Genomic DNA, 23,037 nt, shown 5'->3' with positions numbered 1-23,037 from the left:
ACTGTCTTGTTTTCTTGTCCAAGTCCCACAAAGAGCCTCCTCTCAAGGGAACTAGATAGAAGCAAATGGAGTATCCTGTGGAACTCTCGGTGACAAGGCCTGCTTTGAGGTCCTCTCAAGAAGATTCCTGAGAGTCACGGAAGATCAGCACCACACTGTAGAGGTTCATTCTGGGACGTGCTCATGGCACCATGCATGGTGGAGAAGGACCAGACCCAAGACTTCCAAGGCGAGGAGCGAATTAGGCCCAGTCTGTGCTCCCTGGTTCAGAAAACAGCTTGGTTGCTGACCAACCTCAGGACTTATTTCTCAGATAGCTAGCAGCCATGTAGAGCCCCCGTTGGCCTCAAAATCTTAACCGTCATGTAATAGAGATGACAGAAACAAGTGGAAGACGCCCCTCCCCCTTGCCCAACGCTCTTCATTGCCCCACACCCTCATCCATGCACGTAAGAAACCTTTTCACATGTCGCCAGGCACGCCTACGGTGTTGCTCTGACTTTAAAAATAGAAACGGCTGTCTCAGACGCCTTTGCTACAGGCTTCATATTCTTGGAAGCTATCGCGTCATGACGAACATGCGGGATGTCATTCAGCTAACATTTTCCGAGCACCTTCCTCTGCCAGGCACTGTGCTAGGTGCTGAACAAGCCAAAGTAGATGGTGAAGATTCCAGCCGGGGAGGCATGCCGCGTGAGGAGTGCCCCAGGCTCACAGGATGAACACACTGGGGATGCAGGTAGCTGCTGCGTTCTCCTGGTAGACCCAGAGTTTCTGAGCATCCCCCAGTACCCCCCCTTTTTTTTGGTCCCCACTCAGAATCCCCTGGAGAGCACCTTGAAAGTGATTGCTGCAGGGTCTGCACCCTGATTTATGAATGGCTCGAGCATCTCCAGCCTGAGAATCCCAGTCCTGGGCTGCAAGGATGGCTCCGTGGGGATGGCTCAGTAGGTCAAAGCACTCGCTTCATCGGATCCCTGGAACCCACATTAAGAGGGAAGGAGAGAACCGACTCTGCCCCGTTGCCTTTTGACCTCTGTAAGTTTGTGGAGGCATGCACGTGGAGCCCTGCCCCTTCCCCGCCCCCCTGTTTACACATATGCAGTCATACATTTTTATAAAAAAATCCAAATTTTGAAGTGACCCTGAATCAGAAACGTTCCGAGCTCCAACATGATATCCAAGTGTCTGAGTCTTAATGCAAGCCCATGGAAATCCTGAGTCACGCAGCCTTCGGGCTGTGAGTTCCAAAGCACCAAACATACGGGAACGTATGAAACACACTGAGACTTGAGGTCCCGTCTCAGACCTACTATAGATAGAAATATTTCAAAGCTCAAAGCCGTTCCCAGTGTGACCCCCGTGACCCCTGTGCACAGACCTGGAGGTATAACCGTCTCTCACAAAAATCACTGATGGCCGGATTTACCTTGTATTGAAATACTGTAGTACATTTCTAACTAGTTTTTGCCAGGCATCTACTACCGGCCAGCTTTTTAAGAAGGTGGTTTTTTTAGACAGGTTTTCACAGAGTTTCCCAGGCTGGCCTCAAACTCAGAATCCTCCTGCCTCAGCTTCCTGAGTCCTGAGATTGTAACCATGCACCACTACTGTGCCTAGCTTTTGCCATTCTTTTATGTTTTCTGTCTTTGTATAACTTAGCTATGGTGGGGTTGCATGTGTCTGGGAAGACCCTGATTTTTAGGGCACCCCTCTTTGGGGCATAATAATCTAGGGATCTATTGAACATCTGTGACAGCCAACGTGTGTGCAGCTTCTTTCTTCCAAGAAAGACTGTGTGTGTCTTCTCTTTTCCTTACTCTAGCTAACCATGAGTGTGTTTAACTTTTCAAAAGCTCGCCTCTTAGCTTCATGATCTTCTATCATTTCCTAGACTCTGATGTATTTCTCCTGTGATCTTTGCTGCAGATACTGTGTAAGCTTTTTTTTTTTTTTTTGTAGTTTTTGTGTTTGGGTTGGTTTAAGATTGTTGATGTTGGAGATGGGAGATATTCTCTTCTCCTTCCCCACCCCCTCTCTGTGTTCATGTGGCTAAAATTCCTGCTGTCTCCCCTTCTCCTAAGGTCCCAAGGACAAAGGCACGATAGCAAAGGCACGATACGGCCAGAGTTCGCTCTGCAAAACTAACAAGTCTGCTGCGTTTCCCAGAGTGTAGGTGAGGGGCTGCATGCAGGTGTGTGGGTATGCCTACCCCAACAGGCACCTGGAAAGCCTCTACCCAGCAGGAATGAGGACTTCCCCTTACCAACATAGATGGACTCCCCCTCCCCCAACCCCCAGTCTTTCCAGACCTATACACTCTAGCTTTTCCCATGGCCAAGTGCAGCTAAGATAGAGTTGCAAACAATAGGTGATGGGGTGGGGTCGGATGCACAAGTGAGGGTGTCATAAACTCCCACCCTTTCCAAAGAGGCTGTAAACAGTCAACAGGCCCAGCCAAGAGGATCTCTTGCAAGAAAGCACAGCTGATCTCCCTAAGATGGTAGTTGTGTGGCCCAGAGGACGAACTCACACAACAGTCCCCATGTTAGAGCACACATGTGGAGGTCAGAGGGCAGCTCTGTCATGTCTGCCACGGCAGCGCATACTGCACACTGGCTGACCTTTCCTGCGGGCTAGGGGAAGCCGCTGGCCTTGCCCTCTGCCGTGCTGCAGTGAGGTTTCTGCAGGACTGCACAGCTGTCCTCGCAGAACAACACCCTAGCAGTGTGAGTTGCCGTCACTCACTGTGAGTGATCCAGTTTCACTTTCCCTCCCCGCGTTGCACATTAACATTTTAAATATTGATCGTATAAGAGGCATGAAGCGGTGCCCTGTAATTGTCTTAATTTGTCTTTGTAGGGCTGACACTGAGGTTGGCTGCCTCCAGGTACCAACCTGCTGTGACTCTGCCTCCCTGGGTAGGGATCTTCCTCACATCCTAATGAGCTGTTGGCTCAAACAGAAGGGGTTAAAGTGAACTTTATCACCTTCAGGTTTAGTTCTTTATAATCACGTATGCATCCAAAGAGAACCTGGTCCTTGTAAGAGCTCTCTCTCAGCTTGCTCTTTCCTTTCCATTAATATGATACTCAGTCTTTTCAAGTTTGTGTTTTAGTATAATCAAACTCGTCCATCTTCTCTTCCTTCGTTGTCTTCTGTCATTTAAATTTGTCACTCATCGTTCCTGCCCAGCTTGGGCTGGAAGCTCTGCTCTAGCCGATGTCTCGTTCTTAGAGTTAAACACTTCAATCCATTGTAATATAAATTGGATGTTCAAATTAATTTTTTTCCAAATGGATGATTTATTTTTCTGTTGCTGTTTATTAAACTACCATTTCTCTCCCCAGTGTTTTAAAAATAGCTTATCCATAGTTTTTTTTTTTACATTTGTGTGTGTATGTATGTATGTGTGTGCTTGTGTGTGTGCATGTGCATGTGTGTATGCGTGTGGGTGTGCATATGTGTGTGCATGTGCGTGCATGTGTATGTGTGTGTGCATGTGTGCGCACGTGTGTACACGCATGTGCACCTCACACCCACCTTTACATGTGTTCATGCTCATGGCATAGCACACGTGTGGAGGTCCAAGGACAACTTGCAAGAAGCAGGTCTCTCCTTCCATCACACGAGGTTGGGTTACCAGGCTTGCCGGCAAGCCCTGCTACCCAGCTGGTTTTAGTTTTGATGTCTGCTTTGCTGCATTTTCAATGATCGCTTATAATTTGATCCAGCCTGTGTTTCCTGTGTGGATTTCTACTGTGCACAAACCATTCTCCGTAGATCCTGCCTGGCGTGGCCCATTCACTGACTAATGTCAATTTGTTTATTCTCCATTATGGCTTTAGAGAAGACGCTGGTGCCCCGAGCTGTCAGTTACTTGTTCCTAACTGTGTTTTGTTTTTCCAGTTTAAATGGTGAATGTTGAAGACTCAGGATGTCATTCCCTTGTGAAGGGAAGCCCTATCAGATTCCACGATGAGCAGCCTTCACGGGGACTGAGCTAGGAGTGGAGAGTCATGAGTGCCTGCAAGGAACAGTGCTGTGGTCACTTGGTCCACAGGTTGTCTCCACAGCCTAAGCACACCTTTCTTTCTTTTAACCAAAGGTGTCCTTAATTGCTCTCTGCTGTAGACTCAGAGCATCACAGGAAACCAGACATAGTCTTAATAGTCCTCATCTTACTGCCACAGTCTGTGTTTAACATGGGTAGGTCTTGTCGGGCTTTCAGTGTCTACTAAGCACCTGTCCCTGAGTGGTCCCAGCTGCTCCATTCAGAGTCACCCTTGACCTGAAACAAATGGAAGGCGGCATGGGGTGTCTTGGGTTAGCAGGCTCCCTCCTGCCTAGACCATCTGCAGCACCGATGGCTTCCTTATGCAAATGATCAGAATCACTGGACCAACCCAGGGCACCACACGCAAGCATGCATGTCTCTGTGATGGGTGGTACAAGGCCCAGCAGGCTTTAAAGGGACTATTCCAACCGACAGGACTCAGACCTCGATATCACAAACTCCTAGGCACTTTGCAGGGACTTTGCAGGGACTGGAACCCTTGATTTTCCTGGCATCCTTTCCTCCCTTTTGAACTCACAGGTCTCGCTCTACAGCCTCCAGGACCGTTTTTCCTTCATTCTTCTAGATCCAGTAATTGTAAAACCGCATGTGAGAAGCACTTACTTCACAGTAGAGAGTCCAGGAGACGCAGAGTGGCAAAGGCAAAGCCCTTTACTCTGTGACCTGCAAGGTCGAACTCATCTTAGAGAATAGGCAGACGTGGCTGTGGGCCTTGTCTGGCACACAGTGATGGGTTTATTTCCCTAATTGCATTTTTCTCCCCCGCCCCTGTGATATAGGGCGATGCAGACATAGGACAAGATCAGATCAGATTAAAAGTAGATGAAGACAGGTTTCTTGGGAGGCGGCTCTCAGGCGGGTTCACCGATATCACAGGTGGAGGTCACTGAAGTCACACATCTGGGCTAGAGCAAGGGGGTTTTATAGAGCTCAGGTGGGGCACGATGGTGTGCCAGCTAGGAACTGGGATGGTGTCCATATAGGGTCAAAAAATGAGCCCCTGGGCAGGCACTCTTGGGTGGGTTGCTGGAAACTCGGGAGACAAGGAGTGGTGACTTGTTAGCCCTGAGTTCTCTCCAAGTGGGTGGGGAGTTTCCTCAGTGTGGGCAGGGCTCTCAGAAGAAGGGCAGATGGGGCTTCTGAGCCGGTGCAGGGGGTAAGCAGCGGTTCTGGCCCAACAACCTGAACTCCTCCTTGTGAGTTATTTATTATTATTATTATTATTATTATTATTATTATTATTATTCAGGAAGGTCCAATTTCCCCAGTGTCTAACACCCCACCACCATCACCCCAGATTTCTTAGCCTATTGGTTAAGGTCTCAAGACGTTATCTACTGTATATCCTGGGATTCGAGACCCCCCCTTCTCACCCAGGAACACAGCAGACTTCCTGTAACTTTTCAACCCTGGGACAAACTGACAGTGCTTAGAGAAACAGGCACCAGCTGCCAGCCAGGGAAGACAGGGGCATGGTACCTCCTGCCTGTGACTCCAGTGAGTTCTGAGTGTACCTCATACTGAGAATGTCCCCTGCAATGATTTGATTTCTTACAAGTATCCAGTGTGGTGGCTGTGGCACAGGAGGAAACTCTGCGTCAGAGTCCTTTCGAGTTTTGTTCCCCCCCCCCCCAAAAGCAGGTGGGTCAACAGTCCTAATGCCACTTGAAGTTCTACTGCTGTCCTGCCACGTGAAGGAACCTTTGCTGTGAGACACGGGAAAATTGTCAGTCAATCTGTCCACAGCTGCAAAGGAAATGCCAGGGCCGTGCGGATCCATGCGTGTCATAGGCATCCACAGCCATCGTCCCAGGCTCAGGTAGCTTTTGTGTTGGCCAGACAGTGACTTCAGTGGAAATACGGTAGGAACCAGCCCACATCCCTTTTCTCATTAGCAGCAGCCACAGTCTTCCCTGGCCCCAGGCAAACACAGAGAAGCAGGGCTTCCTCCATTTTCTGGTGTGAGCTGCTGTCCCACTTGGGCCCATTCTGCCACTGTGGCTCTTCCTCATGCACCGGTCAGTGTAAGGGCTCCTCACCAACCCACAGCCCCATTTCCATGACTTATTTTGGAGATGGGGAAGCAGCTACGGGATGAGACTGTAATCCCGAGAGTCCCTCTGTGAAATAGGCTCAGCTCTCACCCATCACTTCTGTGAGCCTGTGCTCTACCCAGCAGACCTTGCTGCTCCTGTGGCTTTCCATGGTCGTCATCCTTCAGAGCCCTGTTTGCCGACACCCCAACTGCTTGAGGTGTCCTTTCTTATGGAAGTCATCTTGGTCCATGGCAGACAGACCTGCCTGGCTTGAATGCAATGCTTTAGAGCAGTGGTTCTCCACCTTCCTAATACTGTGACCCTTTTGTACAGCTCCTCACATGGTGGTGACCCCTCCCCTAACCATAAAGTTATTTCATTGCTACTTCGTAACTGTAATGTTGCTTCTGTTAGGAATCATAAATATCTGATATGCGACTCCTGAGAAGGGGTCACGTCCCACAGGTTGAGAGCCACAGCTGTGGAGCAGGATGGGAGAAAACTCAGTTGTAGCCTTGGCTGTTTTGCAAGCTTGCTCTCTGTGAGTATCCAGGGCTGTCTTTGATCTGGGAACTCTTGTATGACTGCTAGGCTGTGTCTGTGTCCTAGGCAAAGGCCATGAGTTTCCACATAAAAGGCTCAACTCTGGCATCTATTCACTATACTGAGGCTTTTTGTATGGATCTCTGGAACCGGTTGTACCTGGCTGCACTTTGGCTCTACCCAAGCACACCATGGGTGCTTTCGTTATGGCTGCAAATCCTCACATGCATGAAGCATTCTGATCGTTCTGTGGTGTGTGGTGACTCCTTTAGCCCACAACTACAGGAGCGCTCCAAGCAGGAGCTTGGACCTTGGCCAAGAACCATGGTCTCTGTGCTGACAGTGAAGCCAAGCAATACATACTGTCCTGCTCCGGCCTCTCATCCCGTGCTCAGCTATCAGACAACGTGGCAGGAGCCAGAGGACTACTTGGGCCACTTGGCAGTCAGCCTGAGAGAGAGCACAGAGCTGGGAAGTCAGAGGGGCAGGCAGAAGGCCCTGTGTACCCGTAGGACATCAGCCTACTTGGGCCCACTGTAGAGGGAAGAGCTTGCCATGTGTAGGAGGAAGCTCAGTGGAGTTCAAGCAAAGGTAAGAGGGGACAGGTCAGACCAAGAGCTTCACTTCGCACACACCAAGTTCGGGATGCTCATTAGAACAAGATCACAGTATTGCCGTTGCAGCTGGGAGATGCAGGCGTCAAGGCCAGCAGTGCAGTGCAGGAGTAGACCCAACCCTAACACCCAGACGGTATGATTGGCTCAGCAGGCGGGAGGCACAGGTAAACCTGCCCAGAGGGTGACAGTGGCTGGAGAGGGGAATCAGGACAAAGTTGAAGCTTTAGGCACTGAGGAGGGGGCGGTGTGAGCCATGGCGGTTCTGTCCTTCCCTCTGAGTCTTCCTCCTGCCCTCCTCACTGCTGCGATGCGCACCACAGAACTTCTGCCGTGTCCTCCTAGCAAAGCTCTCAGGATCCTGGACCCACATGACTGAGCTCTGTCCTTGCCACCCTGTGTCGCCTCCTTTGACAGCATGCCACCGTCACGCCATGTACAATATGATGCATCCGGGGTTTCTTCCGCTGCAAGCCTCCACCCTGGTTCTTAGGGTGGGGAAGACACAGGGAGCAGGCAGGGTGTTGACTCAGGATGTAGAGTAGGGGTCACCTGGGATAGTAAAGGGTCCCCGAGAGCTAGAGAGAGGACAAGAGCCAGGTAGATGGCCCACAAGCCCCAGGGTTTGATTCCAGTCCCATGTGGAGGGCACTCTCTCATTATGACTTAGGTTACTAGTGCTGTTCAGGGGATTTCTAGGGAAAGAATGTTGTTTTTAAAAGCCGTGCTTAGTCATGTTACTTATAGAGTCACGTGTGTTCCAAACGGGAAAAGAAGCACACTGTAAAGGAGAAAGTGGATTACCTGTTGGCATAAGAGTTAGCGACAGCCGCTACAAATATAGCCAGAAACAGTGCTACTAATATAGGCAGAGGTAGCCACTGCTGCTGTAGTCGAGTCGGAGAGCTGCTGCTAGTACGTTTTCTATTTCTTGTAGGATCTGTGAGTATACACACTCGCATATACAAGCTCACAGAGACTCATAGTTGGAAATGTCTGAGGTATAATTATGGTCTGTTTCTCACAGAAGAGTGCATCAGAGACATTTTAATTCTATTTTAAATGCATCTTGCCATCTCCACAAGTCAAAGGGCTTGAACCATTTTAAGGTTTATATTACATATTGCTAAAATGCGCCGCAGAAAGGTGCTAATTTATTCTTACAAGGGAGGCTCACCAGAGCATTTTGGCAGGCACTTAACACGAACGCTTTGAGTTCTTGCTAATTTGATAGTCAGCAGTATAGTTTCTTGTTTTGATTTGCCTGTTCTTGATCGCAATTGATGTTTTCATTTCTCATTACAGTGTGGGTGCATGCTTGTGTGTGTGTGTGTGTGTGTGCACTCATGTGTGTGCATGTGTATGTGTGTACGTGTGTGCATGGGTAGGTCACAGGGCAACTCGCAGGCATGGGTTCCTTCCTTGTTTGCTTTCCATTTACCATGTGTGTTGAGCTTTGTCATGTTCAGTTCTGCGTGGAGTGAGGCTGTTCTGTAGCCTTCCTGCATCAGCCTATTAGAGAAAACACAAACCGAAGTGAACATGTGCACTGTTGATACAGCCACAGGATTCTCTAAGGGAACTAAACCATAGAACAAGAGGAGTTTCTGTTAAAATGGGTTCTTAGGCCTTATGTTTTGGGTAGTCCAGCAATGCTGTCTAACACAGAGAGGCCTAGAACTTGTTAGCTGCTCAGTTCACTAGGCTGCATGTCTCTGTTGTCCCCAGTGGGCCTGGACCACTCCTGGAAGAGCCGTGGTCCAGCACAGAGCTGTTAATGGCTGACACCGTCATGGCTGGAGCGGAGCCTCCTGGGAGCCAGAACTGATGTCAGTTCCCATGTCTTCACAGCTGGATTGAAGTGTCCCTTGGAGTGACAGTGGAATGAGAACAGCTAGCTCTCCTGGAGGCAGTCCAGCTGTCTTCCAAAGGACTGCTCGGCTAGAGTTCCCCTTTGAGGCTGTGAGGCACGGGGCGAGATCTGCCATTCAAGTGACCGGGTGGCTTGTCCCCCGAAGTTCAAATTGTTCAAAGAGGAAAAGCACAAAACAAGACACACCAAGGTGTGTGTGTGTGTGTACAAATCATAGGTTCAACATGCAATTAGCATTATCAGAAATAATTAACTCAGAATGGGGGCTCTGAGGGCTGGCTCTCCCTGTCTCAAGCCAACCAGTAACCCTCCCCTGACACCTCAATTCTCTATGGCCAGCCAGCCTCACTCTCACTTGGAGGATTTCTGCAGAGACTGGCACCAGTCATCCAATGTCTGGTGACAATGATGGCCTTTCTGCAGTGGACTGTTGTCTGCACACAGGCTCAGCCTGCTGCCACATGGCACAAGTGGAAGGAAGGCAGAGCTGGCAGAAAACAGATTCACATACAGCAACATAGCTGATGGGAACGCCGCAGGCATTTTTTTGTCCTAAAGAAACATCCTTTCTGATTTAGCTGTAGTCTGTGCAGGGGATGGTGACCACAGACTGAGGGACACCTCGTTACAAGTGGAGGTTTGGGGCCGAGCCGAGAGACACACATGAACTTGACCCCGCTAGTGGCAGATGTTTCTCTGGTCTGCAAACCTCAGGGACAAAGACAGTCACTCTGCAGGTTGTTCTTGTCACACCGTGTGTGGGCCGACAGTCGACAGGGCATTTCTAAAGACAGTAACGAAAGAAAACACCCAGAAGCAAGTGATAATGTGCCCCCACACACACACCTTGCCTGCCTGCCCATGGCTTTCTCCACATGTAAGGGTTCACAGGCTGGGTTAGGCCACCTGTACGACCAAGGGTACCTGTCCATCTCAAGGTCCACCCTCATTATTATTGTTACTGTTGTTTATTTTGTAGGGTTAGGGATTAAATCCAGGGCCTTGCGATGTTAATTCAGTACCCTACCACTGATGGATACCCCAGCCTACAAGCTCTGCCCTCAATTGCTGTACAGTCCCCTCTGCTGTACAGTGAACAGTCACAGGCCTCCAAGCTGAGGTCACCAGTACTTTTAAGAGCCATCATTCCTGCCAACCAAGGTAATTGAGTTCGTCAAGTAATGAGTTTGAAAAGACTATTTCACGGACATCAGAATTTTAACCAAACCCCTTTGTGTCTTCATTCAGAATTCACCACTGCTGACAGAACATGGTGACACAGGGTGTTACAATCCTGATTTTCTCTTCGCTTTTAAGGAATCATTCTTTGATGCTATTTTACAAAATGACTTTGCCTTAGATTTGAAACTTCATATGAATTCATAGCTGCTGGTTTTGACTCCATATTAAGTATCTAATCCATATGGTATTACAGGGGGAAAAAACACCCTGTTTTTAATATTGTTGTCTTCATTTCATGCAGATTTGGACTTAAAACCAGCACGAAAATCAACTGGAAGCAGTTTCTAACAGCAATTTATGAGCGGCAGAGGTTGGAAGTCAGTAAGACAATTCCTCTGAAGAAAAGAAGCAGGTACCTTTAAAACCCAGTTTACAAGCCACAGTATGTATTAGGTTATCTTTTCACACGATATGTATTAGATTATATATTTTCATTTATTCAACGGCCAACTGTCTCCACGGACTGTCAACATCTCCCTGGCACTTTACAGTTTATAAATGATTTTGCATTCATTTTTCTTGCTTAAAGTTTCCCTAACCGATAGGAATGGCATTCTTATTCATTTCTACAGAGAAAAATAAACAAACAAACACCTGCCTGAGTGATACCAGCGGGGCCACACACCCAGAGCTCCAGGCCCCTCCAGCACACACACCTGCTCACAGCGGTCCCTCAGCTTCAAGCGTGTCCCCGGGAGACGGCGTGCAAGCACACACTTGCTGCGTGTTTTATGGAAAGGGAAAGATGCACTAAGCCGCATTCCTGTGGCTCTGTTGCATGCTGCAGCCACTCTCTTCCCTCAGGCCCCAGTGTTTGTTGCCACTAATGCCTGTCTAATGGCTGTCGCAACTTCCAACTGGAAGTTGGAGTGGCAACTCAGAAACGGAAAATAAAACAGAAGGAATGAGATGGCTGTTTAGAATTTAGACTTTAGCTCCAAGGAGTCTCTGGTTTATACTTCTGTGTGATCTTTATTGATATGAACCAAGAATTAACCAGAAAAGGTATTTTTGTTGTTGTTTCTTACACATACACACACACACACACACACATACATATATAGATAAAATACACATATATACATATTATATATATATGCAAATACATACACACATACACACACATATGTATATATATATATATATATATATATATATATATATATATACACATACACATATACATACATATACATATATATATAAATTTCATCTGGGCATTGAGAGTGTTCTGCCCTGTTGTAAAGCAGAAATTCACCACAGAGTTAATTCTGGAATTGTGTCACTGGGACATGCCCTGCCTGAGGACTCAGACATTTTATGACCGTGCTGGCTACCATCTTTCCAAGTGTCCAGAGTCCTCCCTCCCTGCTCCTAGGGGCAGCTGTGAGCCCATGTCATAAGCGGTCACCTTCATTTTCCTACAATTTTCTTCTCTGGCAGCTCCTCGTGTAGGGCTGTCCAGAATAAAATTAAAGTTTTACATATTTGTAGCATCCTTTTTTGTTTTTTTTTTTTCATTAGAGATAAGGTCTCACTGTTTCACCTAGGCTGACCTTGAACACGTTATCCTCTTGGGTAGGATTAGACCATGCCCAGCTGCTTGCTGGCTTTCACTGGCTTTAACACAGCAGTCCTCCAGAGAGGGAGCTGTGCCTCCCAGGAAGCCCTTGCCAATGTCACAGGACATTTTTGTTGTCATGTGGGTGTGATGTTGTCTAGAGTAGTCTTCTGTAAGGAGGCAAGAGGTACAAGATGTCTTCCCACAAGACCCGAGAATGCCCTGTCACTGCCTGGTATCCACAATAGTAGGTGGGTGGGATAACTTACACAGTATCTGCTTGTGCCAATACTAGCTTTCGAGAGACAACCTCTTCCCCTTAGTCACGTGGTCATGAGGCACAGCGCCGGAGCGAGTACATTTCTGAGAAGGGATAGTAGGTAGGTTCTTGCAGAGCTAAATAGACATTGCATCCAGTCCCTAGCAGGCATGGGAATGGTCCCGCAGGTGAATGATCCCCTCTCATGCCCTATCTTGTGGGAGCAGAGGATGTCTGTTAGATAGTGAGGGATGGGAGGCCTACAGCCAAGCTTTCTTTTGAAGTGTCATACTTTTCAGTTGCTATAAAGAAAACACTATGACCAAGGTAACTTATTTAAAAAAAAAAGCATTTGTTTGGGGCTCATGATTCCAGAGGATGAGAGTCCATGACCATCATGGGAGGGAGCATAGCAGCAAGCAGGCAGGGATGGTGGTAGAGCCCTAGCTGAGAGCTCACATGCTTATCCACAAGCAGGAGGCAGAGGGCTAACTGGGAGTGACACAGGATCTTGAAACCTTGAAGCCCACACACAGCCACATACCTCCTCCAATAAGACCACACCTCACAATCCTTCCCAAACAGTTCAACCCCTGGGGACCAAGCACTCAAATATGTGAGACTAGGGAGGCATTTTTCTTCAAAGCCCCAAATGAGGGCCTGGCTCTCCCTCTCTGATGGGAGTTTACAAGGAAGCCTCAGCTCTCGAAGCAGATGGCCATGGCCTTCAAGAACACTCATACGATTGATGGAACATCAGGGTGAAGAGTCAGAGGTGGGAAAGGACAAGAGGTCCTGAGGGGGCAAGCGGCCCTGGCATAGTCACTGGAGGGCAGGGGCTGGGACTTCCCATGCCCTCAGCTGTGAGACCCACATGTTGCAGTTTGCTGTCTACCCCAGGATGCTGTTGGCCAGCAATCCTTCTTGGATTTGAAAGTTGTCTGACTAGGGTTGGTCAGGATTGGAGGCATAGCTCATGGATGCTTGTCAACGTCTCCTTCAGAACAGTCTTCTGTCAGTCATTCCCTCTAAGCAAACAGGCCGGCCCCTATATACTACCCTTTTTGAAGAAAAAGCCCCGCAAAGCCAGTTTTTGCTCTAAGAAGAAGTCTGAGGTGCGGTCTTCTTCCTGTGTTTCTCCTGCCCCCTCTGCAGCACTGAAGCTAGAAACCGGTCTCGCAAGGAAAATATCATCAAGAAGTTATTCAAGTACTCAGAGGAGCGCTATACAGCCCTGAAGAAGACCTTATTAATTATCAGTTCGGTAAGGACCTGGACCCTCCTCTGGGAAAGACCCACGGAAGGTAGGAAAGCTAACGCTCAGTGTGGCCAATGAGAAGAAAGACGGTCAGGTGGCTACTTCCTGTCCATGAAGTCGTGGTAACCAAAGGGTCCTAGCTGACAAGGATGCAAGGACTTTGGAGTTCTCATGTGCTGCTGGTGGGGATGAAAGCTTGCACAGCTGCTGTGAAGGAGAGTGTCCTGGGTTTTGTAAAGATCAAAGGATGGACCATGTGACCCAGTGATTCCTAAGTATCAGCCAAGAGAAACAGAGGCACTTCCTCACAAAGACACGTGTGTACGTGTTGCAAGCAGCACTGTTCAGACTGGAGATAGCCCAGACACAGATTGGTACAGTACCAGACAGGAATGAAAAGGAATAGATGTAGGGATTGGTTTGGGGGGGGGGCGGCAAAGATGTTCAGGAGGCAGGTTTGGGGGTGATACAAAGGTTCTGGTATCTGTGATGGAGGCCACACAAGCTGAGCACAGGTCAGAAGTCAGTAAGACGTCTGTTATTTTGGATGTTGTCTGTGATTTTGGATGTTTGAACACAAATTATCACTTTAAACGAAACCCAAACCAGGCATATTTGGTTTGGTGTACCTCGGAGAAGCTGACTGACAGAGCTGGGGTGGCCCAGTGTGTGAAAGAAGGAGAGGCTGAGTGCAGATCTCCATCACCCTGGCAACGAGCCAGGCCCGGCAGTGCACCTGTAACCCTGGTGCCATCCAGAAGAAGACGGGGATTCAGGGACTCCATGGCAGCTGGCCTGGCTCCAGGTTCAGAGAGAGACCGTGTCTCAGTAAGGTAGAGGGACATCGGGTCACCTGATAACCTTCTCTGGCCTTCACACATGACACAGGATACCTGTACTCTCGTGTGTACATATACCACCCATGTACACAGAAAGTATTAATAAAGATAAGACCTTCAGGGGCTGGAGAGAAGGCTCAGTACTCAAGAGCACTTGCTGCTCCTTCAGAACAACCAACTTCTTATGACTCCTCTTCTGGGGCATCTGACACCAAGGACACCAGGTCCACACACATACACACACACATACACATATACACATACATACACACATACATACACATACATACACACATACACGCATACACAAACACATACATACATGTACACACATACATACATATACACATACCCACATACATACACACACATATATACACATATACACATATACACATACATACACATACACACATACACACATACACACAAACACATACACACATCCATGCACGCATACACACACCTACACACACACACACACAAATATATGGGCTCTCACACAAACACATATAAAAATAAATTTAAAAAATAAGAACCGAGTGGTCTTCTCAGGGTTTAGACCCACATTTTACCACACTGTGGCAGTCAGTGATGGCTGCTGGTGACACTCAGAATGTCCCTCTTTGAGGTAGGGGCCCTGTAGTCTTCCTTTCGAGTAAACAGGGTCTCTTGGTTTTCATTTTTAGTTAACTTATGGACAGTGTTCCATTCCATGGAAATGCACAGGCCCAGAAGGGTCTGCTTTATGTAAGAGGGAAGAAATTTCTTTCTCAGCAGCTGCATATCTATGTAATCCATGATATGGTGATAGAGGAAACACATCCGACTGATATTCTGAGTAAAATGGCAAGCTGCCATGGAAATACTGGGAAATTCTGAGCCAACAGGCAGGACTGGAAGGTGGAGACCCCTGGGAAGGGGTTGGCCTGTGCACCCTAAAAGGCCCTCATTCTTCCGGGCCATTTCCTGCCTGTTTCCTGGTAGGGGAACCGTTCTGGGAACAGCCTTAGAAAGTCAGTGGCTCCCACCTCTCCCCTGCTTTTATCACATGTGGTCACATGTGGTTACTGGCTGCTACTGACAAGTCTTCTCTCAGCTTAGCCGAAGCTGATGCTTTACTGATGCTGAGGATGCACAAGGCTTCCTCTGCCTTTGAGAATATACAGTTTTTAGATTCCTGATATTATTTATGCTCTCCTGTTCAGACGCCCAGCGGACACATAACTTGGGAAGAACTGCGGCACATTTTAAACTGCATGGTTGCGAAGTTAAATGATTCCGAATTCAGTGAGCTGAAGCAGACGTTTGACCCCGAGGGCACTGGAGCAGTAAGGGTCAACTCCCTGCTGGATGTGCTGGATGACAGCACGAAGGTAGGTCTGCAGCAGCAGGCTCTTGGCTGGGTGACTCCCGAGGCCAGGCAGTCAAGTGTGCTCAGCGAAAGACAGTGACACCACATTCCCACGAGGTTTCAAGGTACAGCTAAGAGCTTGCTGTTTGGTTTCAGTTTTGTTTTCTAAAGTGTGTTAAGGACGTCACCTGGCATTTCTGGACAAAAAAAAAAAAAAAAAAAACAGTCTTGAAGTGACAGGTGCTCCAGTCACAGCCAGGTCTTGCAAAGGAGCCCTTGAGAGTCCCATGTGGTAGCCCCGGCACTGGACGGGCTGAGACAAAAGAAGTGCTGTGAGTTCAGGGCTATCCTGAGCTATGGACCCTCTCTCAAAAAAAAAAAAAAATGTAAACAACTACAACAGAAAGGTGTTTGGGAAGAAATCCCATGTCCTGAGCTGACACAGTTCCGGGGGTGACCGCTCATAGCAGTAGCTTGCAGTCATTGCTGCTCTTGATTGAAAAATAGTTTTATTAGAAGAGGCTCTGCGACAGCCATTAGCACCGGCAATCTTCAAGATCATTTAAAAAGTCAGGTCAGTTGCACACATGGCTTTGCTGTCAGAATGGTGGGCTGTTTGTCTTCACGGTGGAGGGACACTGCTGTGCTGAGCACAGACCATCACATACTTAGTACTTCACACTTCAAAATGTATAGATATGTCCATGGCTTTACACACACACACACACACACACACACACACACACACACACACACACACACACATATGTCCATGGTTTTACACACACATACACACACACATGCACACACACATATGTCCATAGCTTCACACACACACACACACACACACACACACACACACACACACACGTTCCAAATCTAAATCTTCCGTCTCAGTCATTTTGATGACTGCCTGAGTGTCTCCTGCATAAACATTGCCCACACGCTAAGCCACTGGTGGTTCTTAACCCTGCTTCAAAAGTGAGCTGCAGGGTGTTCAGGAATGTTCACAACCCCTGTGTAGACTGTTTCAGCCCAGTGCTCCAGTGCTCGGGACTTCTTACCGCTGGATGTCACCACAGCTCTACATATCTTCAAACCAAAGTAAACTAAGACATGTAGGCAGACTTTGTGATGCAGGGGACACAATCTCTCCTTGATGTAACCTGGGCTGTGACACATGGGCACACACACTCAAACCTGTCATATGTATGTGCACATGTACTCAAACCCACCATATAAGTCTGCACACACACTAAAACCTGTCATATATGTGTACACACACACAAACATGTCATGTATAAATGCACACATTTAAGTTTGCCATATATGTACACACATACTCAGGCCTGTCATATATGTGTACACACACTCAGATCTACCATATATATGTGTATATATAATCAAACTTGTCATGTTATATTATATGTGCACACTTTTAAACCTGTCATATATAAGCACACAAGCCCACCATCATATGTATGTGTATACATACAAACCTTTCAGATGTACACAATGTGCAAACTCTTAAGCCTGTCGTATATATGTGCACATACACTTAAACTCGTCATATGTATAAGCACACACACCTCCAACCCTATGATGTACACACACATATTTCTTTTTAGAAATATAGACCCTATAAAAACACACACAATTTCTTTTATCACAAGCAGTTATATTGGAATATAAATGATGCTTTTGTAACACTGTACACTTGTACAGGTCTTCAAATGCACATCATAATGGGTTTGGATATATGCTCTTATATACTGTACCTGACTTTACGAACAAATAAGTTTGTGTTGATGGCTTTGCAGTCTGTCATCGTTCATTGAGCCATCAGTGACATTCAATGCAGTGAAGTTCACTAGCTAATTTAAAAGGACACTGCACGGCCTCCCTTGTTATGATGTATGCAGTTTGTTTTCATAAATTTTGCTCCAACCTGGATCAGCCAGGCAGAGCCAGATTTCAAGCCCAAGCCCCATGCTCCTGATTGCACCTCAGGAAGGATAAATTTTCTTTTGTGCACTTAGGTGAGAAAAATGTCCCCTTCTACAGACACCAAGACACCTCTGCCTGTGGCTTGGGATTCAGTAAGTACCACTTGCCTGCTTGGTGGGCACCATCCCCATGTGCTCTGTGGGCACCTGCATGCTGGCTTCCCATGTGGTGAATGGAGGATGTCTTTCTTTCCCATCTTAGGTAGAGGAATTGGTGCTGGACGCCATTACCAGGAACCTCCAGGCTTTTTACAGCATGCTGCAGTCATATGACCTTGGGGACACAGGGACCATAGGGAAAAATAACTTTAAGAAAGTCATGCGTGTATTCTGCCCATATCTATCAAATGAACACCTAGTAAGGTAAGTTCATAGGTCCTTCATGCCCTGCTTCCCCACAGCCTGCTCCGTGACACTCGTAAATAATATCAGTAACGCACATTGTCTGCTGAGTCCTCACGAGTGCTGGACTAAAAATTTACCATGTGTCATTTAGTCAGAGCCTCCATGAAAAGTGGACGGATGGAGAAGTTGGGTATCTACTGTGTGACCCCAGTGAGTAGAGACAAAGGCTCTGTCTGTGTCTCTGGGATCGCTAACTATTCCTACCTCTCTCTCTCTCTCTCTCTCTCTCTCTCTCTCTCTCTCTCTCTCTCTCTCTTAAATTTGTAAGTGTACAATTGTGTCTCTGTAATACATAAATATAATGTGAGTACAACACCTGCGGAGGTCCCTCATTCTTCTGCATACTTGAGATTGAGCTTTTTAATTTTTTAACCTTGGGCTGGAGAGGTGACTCAGAGGTAAGGGTATTATTGCTCTTACAGAGGACCTGAGGTCAGTTCCCAACACCAGTGACAAGCTGCTCACAACCACAAGTACGCCACTACAGGGTCCCCAATGCCTCTGGCCTCGGCAGGTGCCTGTACTCAAATGCAAACAGATGTGTACATAGACACACCCACCAACACATAATTTTTTTTTCAAAATCACAATGTTAGTCTTTTAAAGGGCACGCTCTGATAACTTCTCATCTTTAGACTCTCCAGTAAGTTCCAAGAAGCCGGCTCAGGAAGGATGCTGTACAAGAAATTTCTGTTATCCACCGGCGTGGGTATCCCGCCACCTACACCTCCACTGTCTCCTCCGAAGGTTCAGCTAAGTGATCACTTTCAAACAGAGGAGCCGGGCCAGCGGGATGAGAGGTAAATACGAGCAAAGGTTTAAAAAAAGAAAACAAGCCTGGCTGGTGTAGACACTCCGTCAGTACATGTGGCTGCTTCTGTGTCTTCAGAGTTGTGCTTGATTAGAGAGGACGGTCCCCTAGCTTGCATAGTTAGAGCAGGCAGAGCTCTCGCTAATAATTGAAACCAGTTGCTGATTTTAGAAATGGAAGCAGGATAGTCCTAGAGCTGGGGGACTTGCTGAGGTTGTCCCTGTGTCGACAACCTTGGACTTCATTTCACGGACAGCATAAGTGTTCTGCGTCTGCATGCGCCCTCCTCCCCCACCTCCTTCCTCACAGAAGTGGGAGTCTTCCCCATAGCTTAACATTTATTATAAAGCATACTCATTAACACAGCTAACAGCTTCTGATATGGATGGTGGAACTGTTGTAACGATAGCCAGGTTGAACTACCTGCACCAGCAACCAGAACACACTGGGTGAATTGGAAAGAGGACCGACCAGACTGATGGATATTCAGACGCCAGATCAGTCTAAGGAAAAGACGTGGGTTTTTAAGCTGCGAGTTCCTGGCATGTCATGCCTGCAGAAGTGGGGACACCCAGCAAGTGCCATCTTGTCATTTCTCTATTTCAGGGTCCTTGGGCATGGAATGACGGGTATCCCTTTAAGAGAAAGTTTAAATACTTGGCAACATGTCTCCCTAAAGCCAGGCGAAGGAATAATGGCAGTTAATCTGTTCATAAAGCAGGCTTTCCCAGTGAGAGGACCGGAACTCTGCTCCTCATGGCTGTCCCATGTCTGTCCCATTCTTTCTGAAGGGCCCAGGAGACTGTGGACGGAGGGGAATGTGTTATCTTCCAACTGCACACCCTCTCATAATGCATGTTGTGAATTAAGTTGATTCTATAAAGCTACACAGGTTAAACACGGCTTCTCTGATCTACCACAGATGGCCCCAAATGCTTGGTCTAGCTTGAAGCCTCCCTGGAGGCCCTGACTTTGTTTCCCCAGTGCAGGAAAGCATTCTGTTTTCAGACATACATGCAGTCTGTTGTGGTGGCAGAGTCAAGGCCACAGGAAGGTGAACCAGCTGGCCACACTGTGTCTGGAGTCTGGAAGCAGGGAAAGACTGAGCTGGTGTTAGCCCCTGGTCTCTTTATATGCAGTTCAATCCCCCAGCCCAGGGCATGGTGCTGCTGGCTTTTAGCATGGGTCTTCCCATCTCATTTAGCCTGGTCAACGTAATCTTCAAGGGCATCCCCAAATCAGTCCCTCTCAGGTATTCCTGGTGGCTTGTCTCCAGGCAGTTCTAGATCCTGTCTGGCTGGACACTCATCTTTCCGCCAGCCTTTGATCTCTTTCCCTCCAGCTCCCAGTTGAGAGTCTTGGTGTGAAGACAGTTCTGTCCTTCCCCGTTGGCTAGCCACCATGCATGGTCTTCAGGACCCTCTCTGTAGGTATGGTGTTTCTGGGCTACAGGCCTGGCTCTGCAGCTGAGAAACGCAGAAAGGAAGCCCCACTCTCGGAGCATGCCTGTCCACTCGTGACAAGTGAGCAGGCATGTCATGTCAGCTGATGGGGATTGCAGTGTCTACTTGTGATTTCAGAACCCAGCCCTCCGGGGACAAAACCGTGGAGATCAACAACAGGACCAAGGAAGAAGTCATAGATAGTCTCAAGCACCGAATCCAGCAGAAGGACCCGGTATTCAGAAAGGAGTTTCTTAGCATCAGCAAGGAGCCTCATGTAAAGATCAACCAGGAGGAATTCCGGAAGGTAGGATGCTGTCCACTGTGGGGCTCCCTTCCCGCCCTGGTCTGTGCCCTCCATCCTACTGGCTTACACACTTCGTTCATCGTTGCTGCTTGTTTATTTCATGGCGGGGAAGGGGTTGGTACACAGTAGAATTCCTAGGCGATGCCACCAAAAGACCAGTTTATGTAAGATATGGAGAGGTGAGCAGCATAGCCGGGCACCGGAGCTGGCTGCAGCGCACGGACACAAGTGCGTAGGCGTGGTCTGTTGCGCAGCAGAACCGCTGTATTTCCAGGTGTCACTCAGCAGCATCGGGGGACTCTGAGTGCCTCAGATTATCTGCTTTAGCAAATTCCTTCTGACAGTATTTCCAGTATGGCTGTGGCTTGGCTTGGGTATTTAAACCTTTCAAATAGCTTTTTCTTGCTGCACCGATGGGCTGGCCACATGTACCTGGTTCTGTGTACTGGGGACACCATGGAGGGTGGGAGTACAGAGCTGCTTGGTCTTATACAAATGAGTGTGTGCGTGCGTGCACACACACACACACACACACACACACAGTGACATGGGATCTGGGAGAAGTAGGGTGGTTGTGGAACCAGCAAGTTTGTGCCAGAAAAGTCTCAGCTTGAAGGGCCCTGCACGGGCTCCAGGAGTTAATTTACACGGATGCTTAAGATTCCTGCAACAAGCACTCCAGCTAACCACACTTTGGCCATCTGTCCCTCTGAAAGGCATCTCACTTAATTTGCTGTAGTGTCCGTGTGGACAGGCTACAAAGCAGAGAAATCTGTTTCTAAGAAGATAATATGCACTCGAGTGCCTGCTATTTGCCTGATGCGGTACCGCCAGGCCAGGCATTATAATAGGCTCCTAGTGAGTGCTAGCTTAGAGACACACAGAGTGGCATCTCAGTAGTACCTCACAGGAAAGGCTGGTGGTGGGAGAGAGGGGGAACCAGGAGCTTCTAGGTAAGGTCAGGTTTCTCTCCTCATGAAACAAACAAAAGATGTCTTGTGCTTAGGATGAAGGCTCAGTCAATAAGTTTGCCACACAAACATGAACAATCCCCAACACCCATGCAACAAGCCTGGCATCGTGGTACACAGTGGTAATCTTACCACGGTGGGGGGGTGGGAGGTGGAAATAGACAGGTTCCCCCCCTAACCCCCTCGTCAAGCCTGATTGTCAAGTACCAGTTTCTGGCCCTACCTTTGAAAAAGTACAACAGCAGCAACAGTGAGATAGATGGCACCAGAAGAAAGATAACTGTGATCGTCTGTGGCCTCTACGTGCATATGTATGTATCCCCACCCTCTGGCATACACCCCCACACACACCACCCCACGTGTACACCAAAGATGTCCAGGGCCTGATACGTAAGTGTAAGGGCTGTGGGGATGGAGCTGGGGCTGCATAGTCAAGTCATGCTCAGAAAGTAGGGGTTGGAGAGAGGAAAGGTTCAGGTGGCTCCAGCGTCTCGGCTCAGGGACTAGATGCCTGGTATGATGGCTGATGTTGGTTGCCCACTTGATACACCTCCAAAAAGGGCATCTCACTTCAGGGGTTGCTTCCATCAGACTGCCCTATGGACATGGTTGTGAGGCACTGTCTTGTTAATGTAGGGAGGCCCAGCCCGCTGTGGTAGTGCTATCCCTGGGCAGGTTGGTATGGGCTCTATAAGGAAGGTAGCTGACTGTGAGCAAGCCAGTAAGCAACGTTCCTCCATGGCTTCTGCTTCAAACTCCTGCCTTGGGTCTCTGCTGTGTCTTCCCCTGATGATGGTCTGTGACCCATAAGCCAAATTAACCCTATCCTTTGCAAGTGACTTTTGGTCAGTGTTTTATACAGAAACGGAGAAGGTACCTGGGACCAAGGCAGGCAGTCACTGAAGATGTGGAGAGAACATCTCTGAAGAATGAGGACAACTGTGGGAGGCTGGTTGCAGAGGCCACAGGGCAACTGGGTACCAGCCACCTGACTCGAAAGGCACCTTGCCCCAGATTGTTGATGGTACCCTATGTACCCAGCGCCCATCCTCATCCCTGACTCTTAGCAGTGTGAAGCAATTGTACACAGTGCTGTGCCCACCGCTCGGCTCACCGTCTCATGGCACAGGTCCACCCATGACCATTCAGAGAGCAAAGGGAGCAGCAGGGGGCTGTGACAGAGCAAAGGCTGACCTTGCAGGGCTGGCTGTGAAGGCTGGCCCGGACCCTTGTTCCCACCTGGCTGCTCTGTGCATCTACAGTGGCAGGTTCTCCACCTTAAGAGCTCTGTGTCTGCTGATAATAAGCCATGGGCTTCCTAGCACAAAGCCTCGCGTGTTACCTGCCTGCCTGCCTGACCTCTCTGTGAGCGGAATACAGAGCCTTCCAGGATGCAGCATAATGCCACACCCAACCTTCTCCAGCAGCAGCAGACTGA

The 23,037-nt window shown here is 48.3% G+C and overlaps 1 protein-coding gene across 1 annotated transcript in view; it reads left to right on the top strand.

Moving 5' to 3' along the window:
- The window catches only part of Efcab6 (EF-hand calcium binding domain 6), a 190,055-nt gene that overhangs the window by 97,614 nt on the left and 69,404 nt on the right, over nt 1-23,037 (top strand). The window contains exons 11-17 of the mRNA XM_021217148.2: nt 10,628-10,738; nt 13,362-13,470; nt 15,512-15,679; nt 17,697-17,756; nt 17,866-18,026; nt 18,704-18,868; nt 20,460-20,628. Coding sequence (XP_021072807.2) covers nt 10,628-10,738; nt 13,362-13,470; nt 15,512-15,679; nt 17,697-17,756; nt 17,866-18,026; nt 18,704-18,868; nt 20,460-20,628 — 943 coding nt within the window. The remainder of the gene's footprint in view (nt 1-10,627; nt 10,739-13,361; nt 13,471-15,511; nt 15,680-17,696; nt 17,757-17,865; nt 18,027-18,703; nt 18,869-20,459; nt 20,629-23,037) is intronic.

The sequence above is a fragment of the Mus pahari genome, chromosome 17 (genome assembly GCF_900095145.1).
Source record: "Mus pahari chromosome 17, PAHARI_EIJ_v1.1, whole genome shotgun sequence".
NCBI lineage: Eukaryota > Metazoa > Chordata > Mammalia > Rodentia > Muridae > Mus > Mus pahari.
Note: the sequence above shows the minus strand (reverse complement) of the source record. Positions and strands in the feature narration are given on the sequence as shown.